Source organism: Pan troglodytes, chromosome X (genome assembly GCF_028858775.2).
Source record: "Pan troglodytes isolate AG18354 chromosome X, NHGRI_mPanTro3-v2.0_pri, whole genome shotgun sequence".
Lineage (NCBI taxonomy): Eukaryota > Metazoa > Chordata > Mammalia > Primates > Hominidae > Pan > Pan troglodytes.
In genome coordinates this window covers 20033359-20053037 of record NC_072421.2, presented here as the reverse complement: position 1 = coordinate 20053037, position 19679 = coordinate 20033359, and the positions used below count along the sequence as shown (strand labels likewise).

The 19679-nt window shown below is 43.7% G+C and overlaps 1 protein-coding gene across 1 annotated transcript in view; it reads left to right on the top strand.

Moving 5' to 3' along the window:
* Positions 1 to 19679, top strand: part of MAP3K15 (mitogen-activated protein kinase kinase kinase 15) — a 151594-nt gene that overhangs the window by 54328 nt on the left and 77587 nt on the right. Inside the window, exons 5-6 of the mRNA XM_054676915.2 lie at positions 854 to 1022; positions 3988 to 4094. Of these exons, the coding sequence (XP_054532890.1) occupies positions 854 to 1022; positions 3988 to 4094 (276 nt within the window). The remainder of the gene's footprint in view (positions 1 to 853; positions 1023 to 3987; positions 4095 to 19679) is intronic.

Genomic DNA, 19679 nt, shown 5'->3' with positions numbered 1-19679 from the left:
GCGAAAGTGCGAGACTCTGTCTTAAGAAAAAGAAAAAAAAAAAGGAAAGAAACCCTGTCTCTAATAGAAATACAAAAATTAGCCAGGTGTAGTGGCACATGCCTATAGTCCCAGCTACTTGGGAGGCTGAGGCAGGAGAATCGCTTGAACCAGGGAGGCGGAGGTTGCAGTGAGCTGAGATTGCACCACTGCACTCCAGCCTGGGCAACAGAGGGAGACTCCGTCTCAAAAAAATAAATAAATAAAATAAAAAAATAAAAAAGAACATTCTGGCCATTCAATATGGTGAGGAGAGCAAGGCTGTCTGTAAGTTTCCAGGCATGACCTCTGTGTGTCCCATCTTGTATTGCTCAGGGACTCAACACCAGTTTCCAGCCCTCACCTCAATTGGGGAAAGCTTCATGACTACTAATGAGAGACACCTGATAGAGAAATTCATTTGCAAGGCATTCTCATGTATGTTTCATGGGTTTTGGAGCTCCGTTTGGCTTTGTTACTAGTGGCGAAAATAAATACACAAGGAAGGTAACTTCTCACCCTCTATATGTTTGAAAATGCCGGAGACAGTGGGTTTGGTTGGCTGCAAGTTCTGTGTGTTGTCCAAGTACAGATGGGAGTCACCTTTGAAAGTATCTTCAAGGTTGAATGAACTGATTTTTACTTGTCATTCATTGGTCTATAAAATGTGAATAAGTAGAAAGCATCTTCTGTTTGCTGGTGCAGGGAGGCTCAGGTCTGGGCCGAGGTCCCTATGTGTTGGCCTAAGTCAGGTCAATGAGAACCATTTTGGGCGCAAGACAGTCCTGGGTGCGTGTAGATGTGACTGGAGGTTTTTGTGTTTTTCTTTCTATAGTGTTTATTACAAAGAAACCTTGTTAAATGACATCCGGAAAGCCAGAGAGAAATACCAAGGTGAGGAACTGGCGAAGGAGCTAGCTCGGATCAAGCTCCGCATGGATAATACTGAGGTTCTGACCTCAGACATCATCATTAACTTACTCCTGTCCTACCGTGATATCCAGGTATGAAATCCACCTAGCTGAGGCTCACGTATGCTACGTTCTTCCTTGGCTTGAGGAACTTCTTGTGAAGTATTTGTATACTCAGTATGTGGTGAGGTGGCTGGGTTTTGTTCTTCTTTTTTGTTTTCTTTCTTGAGATGGAGTTTTGCTCTTGTTGCCCAGGCTGGAGTGCAATGGTGCGATCTCGGCTCACTGCAACCTCAGCCTCCCGGGTTCAAGCTGTTCTCCTGCCTCAGCCTCCTGAGTAGCTGTGATTACAGGCATGCGCCACCATGCCCAGATAACTTTATATTTTTAGTAGAGACAGGGTTTTCACCATGTTGGTCAGGCTGGTCTTAAACTCCTGACCTCAGGTGATCCACCCGCCTCGGCCTCCCAAAGTGCTGGGATTGCAGGCATGAGCCACTGTGCCCGGCCAGAGGTGGCCATTTTATAGACAAATGGTATGTGGCTAGGTCATAGGTCATCCAGCTTATCTGTTGTGGTAGAAATTTTGGAGAAGGTTTTGTCACATCGGGGCTGGTGTGACCACTCCGACAAGAAGAGATGTCATAAACAGGACTGTTTGGCAGAAGGAGCCAAGAATTTAAGTTTATATGAACTTTACACTAGGCATTGTTCCAAGCCCTTTGACAAACCTGAATTCATTTAATCCTCTTAACAACCCTATGTGGGATATGTGTACTCTGATTATCCACATTTTACACATGAGGAAACTGAGGCACAGAGCGGTTAAGTAACTTGCCCGAGGTCACACAGCAGTTGGTTAGGTCAGGATTCAGACTGAGACTGATGCTCCGTTGTCCTTGTTCCTAACCCCTCTGCTGTGCAACTTCCTTTAGGCTTTTGTCACTTCCTACTTTGTTTACCACCATACATCAGTGACAGGGAGAACAGGAGTAGCAGAAACACATTCAGGACCCAGGGAATGTAGATGTTTATTCTGAGACAAGCATCAGAAGCTACTGGAGAGTTCTGAGACTGGTCTTTTGGTCTGTGGTTCCGTGAAGGAAATTGAGCGTTTCCTCCCTCCAAGTTGAATGCCATTGAGCCATCTCTAAGGATGTCTTGGCTTCCTTCCCTTTGGAGGAACACAGGATCATGTACCTTACTCATAGAATTCCACAAAGCCATGTTGAGAGTTGTTGGCTAGAAGTCTTTAAATTGAAGTGATGGAGGCGTCCATTTATGACCTGGACCACAACAGAGTCAACCAGTAAGGAACTCCTGCCCCTGGTGATAAACAGATGCAGCTAGCTGATTTTATTTCTGTTTTTCAAATTTTTATTTATTTATTTATTTATTGAGACAGAGTCTTGCTCTGTTACCCAGGCTGGAGTGCAGTGGTGTGATCTCAGCTCACTGCAACCTCCGACTCCCAGGTTCAAGCAGTTCTCCTGCCTCAGCCTTCCCAGTAGCTGGAATTACAGGTGCCTGCCACCTTGCCTGGCTAACTTTTTTAATTTTTAGTAGGGATGGGGTTTCACCATGTTGGGCAGGCTGATCTCAAACTCCTGACCTCAGGTGATCCATCTGCCTCGGCCTCCCAGAGTGCTGGAATTACAGGCGTGAGCCACCGTGCCTGGCCAGCTAGCTGATTTTAATAGCAGTTGCTACTAGGGATGATAATGATTAGGTCTTGTCTCCCAGGACAAGAACATGGGAATGGCTTTTCTTGAAGCCTTTCTTCCCTCGAGCTGCTGCTTTTTGTCCTTCCCTTCATGTATCCCTTCTTTTCATAACCTTCCATTCATGCTCAAAGGTGGGCCAAGAGGTTCTTGGAATACCCTGCCTTCTCCCTCCTGGGGCAGCAGCATCAAGGCGCAGAGCCACAGGACAGGCATGGCATTTCAGTGGGAAGCCCTGTTCTGCTGACCATGGCTGGCTGTCAGCGAGTTGGCCAGTTCCAACGATTCTAAGCCTGGCTGAAAGAGTAACAGGCAGCATTGCTAAGAGGGGACTTGGCTGAGACAAGCATGGTCGCAATTTTTCTCCAGGTAATTATGCAGAGTTTAGAGCAGTGGTTCTCAACCCAAGGACTTTTTTGGCAGTGTCTGGAGACATTTTCAGTTGTAAAAACTAAGTGCGTGTGTGGGGCATGAGGTGGGTGGTGTGCTGTGGCTTCCAGTGGGTCAAGGCCAGCATCCTACAGTGCCCAGGACAGCTCCCACAACAGAGAATTATGGTCCAGAAACGTCACTAGTCCCGAGGTTGAGAAACACTAGTTTAGATTAATGTATTTGATTCTGGCAAAATAGGAAAGACTGGAATCTGTGTGCTTTGACTGGAAGTTTGCTTGTGTGTATTTGTCCAGCTCACTTTAACACACATCTCTGCTGATACTGTTTTTTTATTTTGTTTTTGATTTTGAGACAGACGGAGTCTTGCTCTGTTGCCCAGCCTGGAATGCAGTGGCACAATCTTGGCTCACTGCAACCTCTGCCTCTCAGGTTCAATCAATTCTCCTGCCTCAGCCTCTCGAGTAGCTGGGATTCCGGGCGCCCGCCACCATGCCCAGCTATATTTTGTATTTTTAGTAGAGACAGGGTTTCACCATGTTGGCCAGGCTAGTCTCGAACTCCTGACTTCAAGTGATCCACCCACCTCAGCCTCTCAAAGTGCTGAGATTACAGGTGTGAGCCACCACGCCCAGCCTCTGCTGATGCTGTTAACTCTCCTACACTCAGCTGTTTCCTGGCTGCTGGCCTCATTTACTTTTGTTGCCTTTGGATGCTTCATGCTCTTTGATAGCAGGGATTCCTTCTCTGTTCTTCTCTCTCTCATCCATCTTATTTTCTGGTCTTTTTCCCTCCTATTAAAGGCTACAAGTAACTTCACTAAATGCCCTTTGTAAGGAAGGGCCTGTCTTTAAGTGCGGAGGCTGTCTCCTGTTTATAACAATTCAGAAAAATCAGTGAAGAGCTGTGTTTCCTCTCTTGCTCACTTTGGGACCTCTTGCCAACAGGACTATGATGCGATGGTGAAGCTGGTGGAAACACTGGAGATGCTGCCTACGTGTGATTTGGCCGATCAGCATAACATTAAATTCCACTATGCGTTTGCACTGAATAGGTAAGAACGATAATGTATGTACAGGTTTTGAAACATGCCACCCATTGAATTCTGCTTCCTTCTTTCATTCAACATCGGGTATGAGCCAGGTCACGTGCTAAATGCCAAGGTTATGAAGATGGACAAGGTCCAGTCTTTGTCCTCAGGGACTTTGTATTTGGAATACACATTCTAGCTGTGAGATTGAACACATCAATCCATCCTAATAGCTTATGACGGCATCAAAACAGGCACCCCCGGCTTCACGTATCTTGTAACACATACGAGGTCACATCTCTTTTTTAAATCAGGGTAAAATTTGCAGTCAGTGAAATGCACAGATCTTAAGTATATGATTTGTGTTTGATAATTGGCTATACACATGGAAACAACACTCCCATCAAAAAAGAAAACATTTCCATCACCCCAGAAGTTCCCTTGTGCTCCTTTGCAGGCAATCCTTAACCCCTCCATAGGTGACCACTGTTACAGCCTCTGTCTCCATAGATGAGTTTGGCTTGTCCTTGAACTTCACATAAATGGAATCACACAGTGTGTACTCTTTTGTGTCATTCATCGTCGTGTTCGTGAGATTCATCTATGCAGTTGTGTGTATTAGTGGTTTGTTCATTCTCATTGCCATCGCGTAGTCCTTGGTATAGGTATGCCACAATCATCTGTTTTACTGCTGATGGGCCTCTAGGTTGTTTGTGGTTTGGGCATACTGAGAACAGCGCTGCTATGGACATTGCTGTACATGCTTTTTCTACACATATGGATACATTTCTCGGGTATATAGCATGTGCTTGTAGTAGACATCGGCAAACAGTGGTGGGATTCTGATTCCTTTTTGGGAGGAAGCTTCATGGTCTCTGTGGAAATGCACCTGCTCTCTCCCCAGCAGCCTTTAAACCCAGCATCCCAAGGATGCATTGTTGTGAATGACGGCCAGTCTTCATTAAGCCTGATAAAGCCTTGTAACTTTGTTCCCCCGACATAGTAAGCTCCATTCTTATTTATATTTACCTGTGCTTGATTAATAACCATTAAATGAGCCATCACGCCTGAGGTTCTTGGGAGAGTGCCTGGCACACTTGTAAGTGCTGTAAAAAATTGGTTTGTTAAATAAAAACTATAAGGGCCTTTTAAGTTACTCATCACTAAGTCTTTTTCCCAGACATAGTAGAGGTAACCGTTGTCAGACAGAGAATGAAATAATAGATTGCCATTTTCTCAAAATAACAAAAGAGTGAAACAAGATTTGAAATGGAAAATTGGGGCCGGCCGCAGTGGCTTATGCTTGTAATCCCAGCACTTTGGGAGGCCAAGGCGGGCAGATCACTTGAGCTCAGGAGTTCAAGACCAGCCTGGGCAACATGGCAAAACCCCGTCTCTACAAAAAAAAAAAAAAAAAAAAAAAAAAAAAAATTAGCCAGGCATGATGGCTTGTGCTTGTAGTCTCAGCTACTCAGGAGGCTAAGGTAGGCGGCTTGCTTGATCCTGGGAAGTTGATGCTGTAGTGAGCCATGATTGCACCATTGCACTCCAGCCTGGGTGGCAGAATGGAGACCCTGTTTCAAAAAAAAAAAAAAAGAAAAAAGAAAAAAAGACATAGAAAATTGGTATTTAGGAGAAACAGGTATAGCAGGATGAGGTGATCCTGAGATGAATACGTTTCCCGTTTGGAAGCAGAATGGCTGGGATTGCACACCAGAGAGCCACCTTTCTCTTTGATGGGTCTTTTCCTTCTAGTCTGATTATCTCCTGTTAGACAGTGGCTCTGTTTAATAGGGCCAGACGGGGTCTCCAACACTGAGAACCTCATTTTCTCCAACAAACTAAGGATTTTCTATGGGATTGCAATACTTGCTTCATTTACACATGTAATCTGATCCTGAATTTCACATTTTTGCTTTAGGCTTAACTTGGCCAGCCGTCAACATAGTAGGAGTTTGCATTACACATTGAGCATCTCTAATCTGAAAATCTGAATTCCAAAGTGTTCCTAAATCCAAAACTTTTTGAGCGCCGACATGATGCTCAAAGGAAATGCTCATTGGAGCATTTTGTATTTCAAATTAGGGATGCTTAACTCGTAAGTATAATGTAAACATTCCAAAATCTGAAATACTGCAAATCCAAAGCACTTCTGGTCCCGAGCATTTTGGATAAGAGATACCTAACTGGCATATATAGTTTTGAGCGAGTTTATGGCATTACTTTGTATCTGTAAAGGGGAAAATAGTGATGGACAAGAAATGAGTTTTCCTGCATTAAGGTTGACCTTTAGCTCTCAGGAAGTGGAGCAAATCATGGCCAGAAATGAGTTACTGAAGGTTGGCAGTAATGGATGACTTTCGACCCTCAGATGTCAAGGGCTCCCTGTTAGTGGGAAAGCTGGCTCGAGCCGGTCAGCTTTCCCTGATACCTTCCACTCCACTGCGTTCAGAAGCCCATTCAAAGCTACTTCAAGTTTCCACTGAGCAGTTAAACTGCTTGCTGCTTGATGGCGTGGAATATTTTATGAGTGATTTGTATTTGCTGTTGCTTTTACAAATGGGGCTTTATTAGATATATGAATGTAGTCAGAATATTCTGACCAGGGATCCAGCCAGTGAGCTGGATGGTCTAGCAGAAGAAAATCAGAATCAAAGTCCCAGGTTCAAAACAAAATAGAACTTGCCAGTCGCAAAATAGAAGGCATGTGCTCATATTCTACTTCCAGCATCTTTGGATCGAGACTACCAACTCTGGCAAAATTTACCTCTTTGAATTACTCAGCAAGTGGCAGGGCAGTTGGATGTGTGACGCACTGATTGGAATGTCTAATATGTCGTTCTGTAAATAAGGGGAGTGCTAGATGAGAATGCTCTGCAGACCCTAGAAATGTGTGCAGGGGACATGAGATGAACGTGACTGAATCCAGCCCACACCAGAGGGGCTGCATGCTCGTTCCAGAACCTACTGTATTCACCTGAGCCTTAGTCTCTGAGCTTCCCAGCCGAGAGGGCAGAGTGAGCTCGTCATCTCTACAGTAGCCACGAGCCTCCTTTTGTCTCTTCTGTTGATGTTCGCTGTTTGATTTCGCTGTCTTAATTTCCATGTGGATATAAGTAGCATTCTTTATGACATGTTTGTCAAATGTAGAAAAATGATGACATCTTCCCACTTTTCTAATGCATTGTCTCCAGGCTCCTAAAAGCATCTTGTGAAAGAAGGATACATACTTGTTGCTTTTCTAGTGAAGAGAACCACAAAATCTGCCAACTTAAAAGGAATCATTTAGTCCAAATCCTTTGTTTTGGAGAGGAGAAAGAAACAAACCAAGAAAAAGGCAAGGGCCCAAAATGTAACACCTGGTCAATAAGAGATCTGGAACCAGAACTCCCTCCCTAATGTTACCACAGCACACTGCATATACTACTTTTTTTTTTTTTTTTTTGGCCTGAGACGCTCACTCTGTCGCCCAGGCTGGAGTGCAATGGCGTAATCTTGGCTCACTGCAACCTTCGCCTCCCGGGTTCAAGCGATTCTGCTGCCTTAGCCCCCTGAGTAGCGGGGATTACAGGTGCGCATCACCACGCCTGGCTAATATTTGTATTTGAGTAGAGACGAGGTTTCACCGTGTTGGCCAGGCTGGTCTCAAACTCCTGACCTCAAGTAATCCACCCGCCTCAGCCTCCCAAAGTGCTGGGATTACAGACATGAGCCACTGTGCCCGGCCTTGGTTTGGTGTTTATTGTAGCAAAAAAATACATATAAAATTTACCATCTTAACCACTTTTAAGCATATAGTTCAGTACTGTTAAATATGTTCACATATGGTGAAACGGGGCTCTAGAAGTTTTCATTTTGTAAATCTGAAACTATGCACACATTCATTAAACAGCTGCCCGTTGCTCCCTTCCCCAGTCCCTAGCAACCACCATTCTCCTGTTTCTGTGACTGTGACTATCCCAGGTACCTCATATAAGTGAAATCGTACAGCACTACTGTCCAATCTTTTGGCTTCCCTGGGCCACATTGGAAGAAGAATTGTCTTGGACCATACATAAAATACACTAACCATCGCTGATGAGCTAAAAAAAAAAATTGCAAGAAAACCTCATAATGTTTTAAGAAAGTTTACGCATTGGTATTGGGCTGCATTCAAAGCCATCATGGACCACATGGGCCGCTGGTTGAACAACCTTGTACAGGGTTTGTCTTTCTCTGACTGCTTTATTTCACTTAGTGTAATGTCCTCAAGGTTCATTCATGGTTGTAGCATGTGTCAGAACTTCCTTTTCAAGGGTGAATAATCCATTGTATGTACAGACCACATTTTGTTTATCCATTCATCTGTCGATGGACATTTAGGTTACCTCTTGAGTATTGTGGATAGTGCTACTATTAACATAGTGTGCAAATATTTCTTCTAGACCCTGCTTCCAATTCTTTTGGATATATGCCCAGAAGTAAAATTGTTGGATCATACGGTAGTCCTATTTTTAATTTTTTTTCTTTTTCTTTCTTTGTTTCTTTTCTTTTCTTTTCTTTTTGAGACAGAATCCTGCTCTGTCACCCAGGCTGGAGTGCAGTGGCATGATCTTGGCTCACTGCAACCTCCACCTCCCAGGTTCAAGTGATTCTCCTGCTTCAGCCACCTGAGTAGCTGGGACTACAGGTGCACACCACCACACCTGGCGAATGTTTTTTGGTAGAGATGGGATTTTGCCATGTTTCCTAGGCTGGTCTAGAACCCCTGACCTCAAGTGATCCATCTATCTCAACCTCCCAAAGTGCTGAGATTACAGGCATGAACCACCATGCCTGGCATATTTTTAATTTTTTGAGGAATCTGTAAATTGTTTTCCATCGTGCCTGCCCCATTTACATCTCACCAGCAGTGTACAGTTTCTCCAATCCTTGCCAACACTTATTTTCTGTTTTCCTTTTTTTTTTTTTATTAGCTGCCCTAATGCGTATAAGATGATAGCCTATTGTAGTTTCAATGGACGTTTCTCTGATTAGTGACACTGAGCATCTTTTCATCTGCTTGTTGGCCATTTGTATATTATCTTTGGAGAAATGTCTATTCAAGTTCTTTGCCCATTTTTTTAAAAGGTTATTTGATTTTTGTTGTTGAGTTGTAGGAGGGTTTTTTTTTATATATATATATTCTGGCTATTGACTCCCGATCAAATATACAATTTGTAACTGTTTTCCTATATTGTATAGGTTGACTTTTCACTCTGTTGATTGTATCCTTTGATGCCCAAAAGTTTTTAAGTTTGATGTCTCATTTATCTGATCTTCTTTTTTTTTTTTTTTTTTGGAAACTGACTCTGTTGCCCAGGCTGGAGTGCAGTGGTGTGATTTCTGCTCAAGGCAACCTCCACCTCCCGGGTTCAAGCAATTCTCCTGCCTCAGCCTCCCGAGTAGCTGGGATTACTGGCACCCACGACCACGCCAGCTAATTTTTGTATTTTTAGTAGAGATGGGGTTTCGCCCTGTTGGCAAGGCTGGTCTCGAACTCCTGACCTCAAGTAATCCACCTGCCTCGGCTTCCCAAAGTGCCAGGGTTACAGGCGTGAGCCACTGCACCCGGCCGGATGTCTCATTTATCTAATCCTGCTTTGTTGCCTGTGCTTTCAATGTCATACCCATGAAATCCTTGCCACATGTATACTTTTTATAACAAAAAGCCAGTTGTATTTTTTTTTTTTGATAAATGAACCATCTTATCTTCTGAGCAGTGGCCTTGCCAATAATACATGTTATCTTTTAAAAAAATATTTGCTTAAAGAGCTCTGTCTTCATTGCTCCTCACTGGCCTCCTTGAGCCCGTGATATCTTCCTTTTCTGTTTCCTTCTTCAGTTCCCTCCTTTTTGTCCTTCCTCCTTTATTTACTAACTTATTTATGTGTCAGTAGAAGGGCTGTGTGTAAAGGAAGAGGGTTCATGAGGGGTGACTGAAGTTAACAGGTGATTTTTTTAAAAATCACGTTTTCAAGTCCAACAGAGCTTAAAGGTAAAATAAAAATAAAAAATTACACGTGTATATTTCTCTCTCACACACACCTGAACTTATACAAACAAGTGAATTTGTTTGATTCAAATGAATTTCACTGCAGTGTTCTGCATTGATTTTGGCAATGCTGCCTTTATTCAGAATATTATGGCATCAGTCAGAGAGGAATTTTTTTCTTTGGAATTGCCAGGTTTCTTTATTTTTTTCATCTCCTCTCCCTTTTCTCCTGTCCTCTTCTCCTCTTCTCCTCTGTTGTCCAGGCTAGAGTGCAGTGGTGTGATGATGGCTCATTGCAACCTTGACTTTCTGGGCTCAAGTGATCCTCCTGCCTCAGCCTCCTAAGTAGGCACATGCCACCATGCCCAGCTAATTTGGAATTGCTAGCTTTCAAGGCACATAGGAAATCAATATCATTCCAATGGGTTCTGAAGACAGATTTGGGTTCCAGTTCCTGCTTCTGTACTTCAGTGTTATGGCCGTGGTCAAGTAATTTAACCTCCTGAAACGTTGGTGTCCCCATTTATAAAATGTGATACTGACATCTACCATGTAGTATCACTTGGAGTACTCCTGGCATGAAGCAGGTGCTTGGCTATTGCTCTTACTGTTACTGTGTAGCTTGATCACCCATATTTTTTCTACCAGGTTTGAGGGGTAACTTTTGACCATTTCCAAATACCAAAACTACTAGCAAAATACAGAGATTGCCACCACAGACAATATTTAAAATAACATACCTTTGGCTCTGAAAAAAAATTCTTAAGAGAAATTTATAGAAGTGCTTTTAGCACCAGAACATCGTTTGAATAAGTCTCTGGCCCTCTGAGATGACTATTTTGCGTGGGACAGGGTTGATCTGAATATAGGTATTTGCAGAAAAAAGCGATTGTTTGGTAAATTCAAAGTTTATTGATTTAGAGTGGGTTTCTTCACCTTGGCACTATTGATATTTGGAGCTGGATAACTCTCTGTCATGGGGGCTGTCCTGTGTATAGTAAGATGTTTAGCAACATCCCTCGTCTTTACCCACTAGATGCCAATAGCACTCCCCCCGCACCTCACCCAATGTAACAACCAAAAATGTCTCTAGACATTGACAAATGTCCCATAGGGGACAAAAATCCCTTCTGGTTGAGACCGCTGATTTACAGGGAGGCATTTGAGGTATAGAAAAAGTGCACGCTTTGACATTTGCATCACCAACAATATGATGTTGTCAAGCTAATTAAACTCCTTCAGCCTGAATTTGTTCATCTGTAAACCAGGATGGTGATGCCTAAATAAGATATGCCATATGCAAATGACTGCACAGCCCCTGGCAGCTAGAAGGCAGTTCATAAAAGTTTGATATCTCCTCCATTTATCCCTCATTTACACTTCTTAATTCTAATCGGGAGATAACCTAGTGTTACATAAAAAGATTACAGAGTCAACAGGGCAAGTGCCAAGTGGCTTAGTCTGTAGGAATTATGGTTGCTTAAAGTAGACAAGAAAAACTGCTTGTAATGTGGCCAAAAAGTGGCCCAGAGCTCTTAACTGGCTGTTGGTCACCCAGAGAGCATTCAACTTGGGGAATGGTTTGAGAAATACTCCAAAACTGCTCTACTGTTTACAACCCACAAAACTGTGGACTGGACTGCTGGGAAAAAAAGTAGAATGGTGGGAATTAATTTGAGGCTTTAAAAATTAAATAATATCATAAGTAAAATATTAGCATAGTGTCTGGTGCCTAGATAATGTTGGATGAATGTTAATTGCCCTTCTATTTCCCACCAGAGAATTCCAACCACCAGTGTTAGGTCATCTCCAATGATAGTCTGAACTGAAAACAATGTTATGACCAAGTTTTCTATCAGCCTAAGAAAATGCAACACTGAGAGAGCTAAGACTAATGAATACAATGCGTAAAGGACTTTCAAATAAAAATTTTCCGTACCTGACATCAAATTTTTCATCAATGAGATTTAAGAACACAGTTCCTTATGTTTTTCTCATGTATAATTTTTTTTCGGGGGCAGGAGGGGACCTTCCTACAGTGGTTTAAGGTATTTTTTCCCCCATAACAGTAAAGTCAAATACAGGAGACATTGTTTTAACATATCTTTGTGACTGGGCATCCAGAAAATTGGTTAACACTGTTAACAGCCCTGCCAATTGCTCACTTGATTGTTTTGAGGCTCATGGTAGCATGTATTGCAGTTACCAGCCTCAGATATCAGTTGAGGACATAAGGACTGGGAATTTATTTGTAATACATTTTGACATGCAGGGTAAACCGTTAATTATTAACCATTCCTGAGGAAAATCCTGACCCATGTAAGTTGCTACCAGGGCCTCCGCTTGGCACTCTGAATCAATCGCATGTGGACATTCCTTGTTAGCTGCATTGTGAAGTCCTCGTTGCCACGTTGAGTCAGGAAGACCAAACTGGAAGTTCAGGAGACACTAACCCTGGAAAAGCTGCCTTCTCGCCCACTGCCTGAGGATTTCAAACAAATGAGAAAAGCCACAGTTCCACTTAGGAAACATTGACTTTCCTGTAGATTCAGCCTCCCACACCTTAGAGCGGTGTTGAGAGACTTCACATGCGTTCATCCCTGTCGCTGTTGTCCTTGAGATAAGGACATTGATAAAGAGAAGGTGGGAGACATCCTTTCAGATTTTCGTGGGTGAGTTTCTAAAGAGACAGAAGGGCCACTAAATCAACCCTATATAACCCCCTTCTAAATTCAGGATGGCAATTCACATTTTACTTTAGATGAAATATTATCAGTAAGTGAGTTTGGATAATGCTTCACTTAAGATTCAGAACAGTTGTGTTTCAGTGTGTGTGAACACTTTGTAGTATATCACAGCTCTTATTTCAGCAATGTAGGGAGGATACATTTATGCCTGTGTTGAAGGACTTGTAAAGAAAGGACTTTGTGTTGTAGGAAAAGTGTTGGTTTGAGAGTTAGGCAGCCTGTATTCTATCCCAGTTCTCCTCCTAACTAGCTGGGTATCTGTGGGCAAGTCACTTTACTTCCCAGGAATTAGTAGAAGTGGACATACAAAAGACAAGAAATAAAAAGGGCCAAGCACAGTGGCTTGCACCTGTAATCCCAGCAACTCCTGAGGTCGGGAGTCTGAGACCAGCCTGAGCAACATAGCAAGACCCCGTCTCTACAAAACAAAATTTAAAAATTAGCCGGTGTGGTGGTGTACAACTATAGTCCCAGCTACTCAGGAGACTGAGGCAGGAGTAGCGCATGAGCCCAGGAGGTCAAGCCTGCAGTGAGCTATGATTGTACCACTGCGTTCCAGCCTGGGCCACAGAGCCAGGCCCTGTCTCAATCAATAAATCATTAAGTTTAAAAAATAAATTACCTAATTAATTTTTAAAATATATAAATACATAATTTTTTTTAAAAAAAGGAAGGGAAGGCTGTAGGCTGGGTACCAGTTCCAGTTGAGGTTGTCTCTTTAGTTGTACTCCAGGTGCCAGATTACAAGTTCACCCGATGCCACCCCGTGTATTTCAGTGGTTGATGTTTGACAAGAACGGAGGTTAAGATGGGCTCTGACTACAGTGAACAGTCCAGTTTAGCCTGACTGAAGGGTTTATTTAGGTGATAGGGAGAAATAGATGGCTGAGGAGGGAGGTTGGCCCCAGGGGTTAAGGATCTTGACTGATAAGCTAAGGAATTTGAATTTTGTTCTGTAGTCCCTAGGGAGTAATTACTGGAGGTTTTGTAAACGGGACTGACATGAGCCAGGTTACGACTCCACCACTATCTGCATGGCCTTAGGCAGGTCACCAAACTTTCCTAGACCTAGACCTTATAGTCATCTTTTTTAAAGAGAGAGAGAGAGAGAGTGATTTGGACCAGATGATTTTGAATATTGCTGTCCTTTCAAAAGTTCTGAGTCTATAACTTGAAGCATCATTTTATTAGTTGAATGATTAGAGACAGATCCTTTAAGACCTTGCTTTATGATGGATTCTTTATCCTATCAGCGATCTATCTCAGTCCTATTTGTTGTTGTAAACTCAATTATGTCACCGTTCCCAGGGAGAGGAAAACCTACTCTGTGTGCTTTCTCACTTTGCTTCCTAGTAACACGTTATAATAACGGAGTTTTTGCTTAAACAATAAAAGATTTTGTTAGAACGCAGGTTAAGTGAACTAAAAGGCACACGTACAATTTATTTCACGGCCAAATGCCAAATTTTCCTCAAATTATTTGCCCACTACCTCAGCTAGTCTCTGTCTAGTTTTGTTGCTGTTGCTGGCTGATTAATATTTATTTATTTATTTATTTATTTTTGAGATGGAGTTTCGCTCTTGTCACCCAGGCTGGAGTACAATGGCATGATCTCAGCTCACTGCAATCTCTGCCTCCCGGGTTCGAGCAATTCTCCTGCTTCAGCCTCCCGAGTAGCTGGGACTACAGGCACCTGACACCATGCCTGGCTAATTTTTGTATTTTTAGTAGATATTGGCTTTCGCTATGTTGGCCGGGCTGGTCTCGAACTCCTGACCTCATGAGGGTGATCCACCCGCCTCAGCCTCCCAAAGTGCTTGGATTACAGCACTTTGAGCCGCTACACCTGGCCTTTGGCTGATTAATTTTAAAAGCAATTTTAGTTTGATATTTCCATCACTAATTTTTTTTTTTTTTTTGAGACAGAGTCTCACTCTGTCGCCCAGGTTGGAGTGCAGTGGTGTGATCTCAGCTCACTGCAACCTCTGCCTCCTCGGTTCAAGCGATTCTCCTGCCTCAGCCCCCCGAGTAGCTGAAATTACAGACGTCCGTCACCACACTGGCTAATTTTTCTACTTTTAGTAGAGACGAGGTTTCACTATGTTGGCCAGGCTGGTCTTGAACTCCTGGCCTCAAGTGATCCACCCACCTCAGCCTCCCAAAGTGCTGGGATTACAGGCATGAGCCACCATGCCTGGCCCCTAATTTTTCTTAATAAGAACTTTTAATACATGTCTAGAGTCATAATCTAGGTCTCCCCCCACCCCAAAACAGCCCCTGAGATACGAATTTGGGGGCAGATAGTTTATTTGGGAGATGAGCCTAGGAAGTTTCAGAAGGGAGACAGGGAAATGAGATAGGGAAAAGAAGAAAGGCAGTAGAGGGTATATTAATGAGCAGATGACCACTGTGTGGGAAACTGAGGCTCTATAGTGTTGAGGAGTTTGGGGAGGCTTTATAGAACATTCTCTATAGAACAACATATAGAGTTGTCTCATCCAGTGGACGAGGAAGCTGGGGACCTATCCACTAACTCTCAGCCATCACTGGTTGAGGGCTGCCCTGGGGGTGGGACACTCCCAGGGGTAGTGGGGAGAGGGAGAATGGCAGTGGCACTGGGACCCATCAAGCCTACAGGTGAGTGCCAATGGGACGCTATCAGGCCATTGTGTGTCTTTCGCACCTACTGCCCTTGTGGGAGTTGATGTTGTTTTAAATCTCTAATGCCTTCTTTTTCTGATCAACTGTTTTTCTTGAAATATCAATTTCTGAGGAGCTTCTGAGTCTTCCTGTGTTCTATTTTGTACAGAATTCTGGGGAGAATTTAATTTTAGTTTCTTGTAGTTTGTTCTGCTCTGCAGAAGACGCCAGGAATGATCTAAAATATGTACACTTCGAGATCTGTTACCAGAGGTATTGATGCCATAGTTGCCTGGCTACTGTATTGAAGATTTTTCCTTGAGATATTTCTTTATTCAAAAGTGGTTCTATTTTTTTAATGCATGATTGAGCGGCCAACGAATATCGTTCTGAGCAGGCAGAAAAGTTTTAGTGGCGTATCTCTGGATTTTGCACACGTAGATTTGGCTTCTCCTCACAGCAGCTCAGGAGAATCACTGTAGAGAGAAAACTCTCCTGTGATCCCTCCCTTTAGAGCAGATGGCGATCTTGGCTCTGCCATCAAGCCAAAGGAAACATCAGTGATAACCATCAGAGGACCTGTATGAGATGAGAAAATTCCTATGAAAAATGACCTAGATGCTTACTCTTAGCAGCACACCAGAATAGGTCTCGTGGTGATCTTAGGTGACATGCACTAAATATTATTTTAACAACAATGCCACTTTTCTTGAGGTTTTAAAAAATAGTTGCTCAGCAAGTCAGATGAAAGGAAGTTCTCACCAGCAGCCAGCCCTTGGGGGATTATTCATGGATGGCAGGAATGTGCAGAAAAGGATTCAGGAGACATGAAGGAACTATCCATGTGCTAGTTTTCCTGTGCAGCTGGGGGTGTGAGGATGGCCTGGTAAGTGGAGCACATTTATGGAAAAATGGCTATTACTTGGGTATTTGGGGGAAGGCTTCTTGGGAGGAGCTAGATTCTGGAAAGCCATTTGGAGTGACATATGAAACCTGGAGAATAGCTCCTGAGTCCTTTGGAGTAGGAAGTTCCTTGATTAGGCAGAGCCTTTGAGAAACTTGGCATAAGAGGAATAGAAATGACTCCATGTGGCCTGGCCCGTCCCTCCCGGTTTGCTCCTCTCTAGCTGCCCTCATCCGCCTTCAGTCTTAGGGCAGCAGGCTGTTGTCAGCCGTGGATGTTAGCATATGCTGTTCCCCCGCCCAGAATACTCGTTCCCTCATTGCTTACCTGACTGAAGCTGATGATCCTTCAGGGTCTAGTTTCAGTGTCTCTTTCTGAGAAAAGCTGATGTTGCAAAGAATACCAAGTCTGGAAAGGATGTTCCTATTGTTACTCATTCTCATAGCACTTGCTATTTCCCTTTATAGCACTCCATTTCTGTGTTTACTTGCTTAATACCTATCATCCCTCCTGCTATACTATAAGCCTGAGGGGGCAGGGGCCATGGTGTATACTAGGCCATGATATAGCCAGTGCCTAGTAACATTGTGCCACCCACAGAGTAGGCACTCAGTAAAGATTTGTTGAATGGGGTCGGGCGCAGTGGCTCATGCCTGTCATCCCAGCACTTTGGGAGGTCGAGGCAGGCAGATCACTTGAGGTCAGGAGTTTGAGACCAGCCTGGTCTACATGGTAAAACCCCGTTTCTACTAAAAATACAAAAATGAGCCAGGCATGGTGGCACATACCTGTAATCCCAGCTACTCAGAAGGCTGAGGCATGAGAATCACTTGAACCCGGGAGGCGGAAGTTGCAGTGAGCTGAGATTGTGCCACTGCAGTCCAGTCTGGGCGACAGAGCGAGACTCCATCTCAAAAAAAAAAAAAGCCGGGCATGGTGGCTCATGCCTGTCATCCCAGCACTTTGGGAGGTCGAGGCAGGTGGATCACTTGAGGTCAGGAGTTTGAGACCAGCCTGGCCAACATGGTGAAACCCCGTCTCTACTAAAAATATAAAAAATTACCCAGGTGTGGTGGTGCGCACCTGTAATCCCAGGTACTCGGGAGGCTGAGGCAGGAGAATCAACTGAACCCGGGAAGTGGAGATTGCAGTGAGCCGAGATTGTGTCACTGCACTCCAGCCTGGGCAACAGAGTCAGAGTCCATCTCAAAATAATAATAATAATAATAATAATAATAATAATAATAATAATAATAAAAAGCCAGGCATGGTAGTACATGCCTGTAGTCCCAGCTACTTGGGAGGCTGAGGCAGGAGAATCACTTGAACCCAGGAGGCAGAGGTTGCAGTGAGTCGAGATCGCACCACTGCACTCCAATCTGGGCGACAGAGGGAGACTCTGCCTCAAAAAAAAAAAAAAATTGTTGAATGGGTAAGTGAATGAAGAAGTGACTAATGATCAACTGTGGTATAGTATTAGAAGAGAGCCACATAATGAGTGTCTGGGTGCTACAGTTAATTTAAAGTTTGGTAGTAGAAAGTAAACGTATTGCATTTTCTTTATTTATATGTGAGTCTGTGCTTAAAAACAAAAACATCCAAGTCAGACATACTCATTGTATACAGAAAAATATAAAAACATAATTACCGTTGATACCACTACCCAAAGATAACCATTGAAGTAGGGTGTGGCCCAAAGCAGGGAATGCAGAAAAGTAGAGGAGTCCACATGGGCTAGGTCAGGGTCAGTGGTGATGGAAGTCTTCCTAGCGTGAGATCCCTGGTGTCTGCTAAAAAAGGGATTTGATAAAAACTCAGAGAGGAACAGATCTTCCTGACCGAGGGAACCCCTGCCACCTCGGTGGTGTTGACTTGTGTATTAGGCTAGTGTAACTGTTGTAACAGACAGCCCCACAATTTCAGTGACTTCACATGATGGAAGTTTCTTTTCACTCATGCACTATTCCAATGTGGATGTATCCTGGCTGGGCAGTCTCTTCTTCAGGTGATTTCTTGGTGAACTCAGTCTCCTTACATCTTGAGGCTCTGCCCTCTCCTGGATCCTCAGATCTCCTTTCAGCCAGATGATAGGAAAAGAGCATGGTGACTTGTTAGAGAGGTTTTGTGTCTGTGTTTGGAACAGCTTTGCTGAGATGTAATTCACATACCATACAATTAACCCATTTTGGCTGGATGCAGTGGCTCACACCTGTAATCCCAGCACTTTGCGGGGCCAAGGCAGGCGGATGGCTTGAGTTCAGGAGTTTGAGACTAGCTTGGGCAACATGGCAAAACCCTGTCTTTACAAAAAAATACAAAAAAATTAACCAGGCATGGTGGTGCATGCCTATATTCCCAGCTACTCGGGATGGCTTGAGCCCTGGAGTCGGAGGTTGCAGTGAGATTGTGCCACTGCACTCCAGCCTGGACGACGGACCCAAACCCTGTCTCAAAGACCCAAAAAACAACCCATTTAAAGTGTACAAGTCGGTGGTTTTTTAGCATATTCGGAGTTGTACAACCATCACTACGATCAGTTTTAGAATATTTTCATCATCCTCCCCCCGCCACCAAAAGCCCATACCCATTACCAGTTACCCCCACTTCCCGGCTTCCCTCAATTCTTCCCCCCCTATTCCTAAGCAATCACTGATCCATTTTGGCAACCTGTTAATGGGTACCCCCTCTTCTTCCGCCTCACTCTCTAGCCTGAGGAAAACACTAGTCTCTTTTCTGTCTCTATGGCTTTGCCTGTTCTGGCCATTTCATATAAATGAAATCATACAATATGTGTTTTGTGTGTGTCTGGCTTCCTTAGCATACTGTCTTCAAGGTTCATCCATGTGGTATCATGTGTCAGGACTTCATTCCTTTTTTTGGCATAATATTCCATTGTACAGATAGGCCACACTTTATTAATTCATCAGTTGATGGGCATTTGAGTTGTTTGCACTTTTGACTATACTAGAGAGGGTTGTAGGAGCCTGCTCAGGAAGTGATGTTCATTACTTCTTTCCATGTTTCATCGGCCACAAGTCAGTCTCGTGTCCTAATCTCACTTCAAGGGAAGTTGGGAAATGTGGTCTGGCTGAGTGCCCAGGAAAAAAAGAAATGGGGCTTGGTGATGCTGCTACAACTTGCAAATAAGGAGTAGAGTTTAACTGGATCTGTCAGCGTGGAGATTCCTGGTGACATGTCACAGAGCAGGACAGAGAGTTCAGGCAAGGCCACTCTTCAGCTCCTGCTGCCTTTGTGTGAATGGGAAAGCCAGCCTGGGAAATGCCCAGCCCCATTAGAGGGCCTG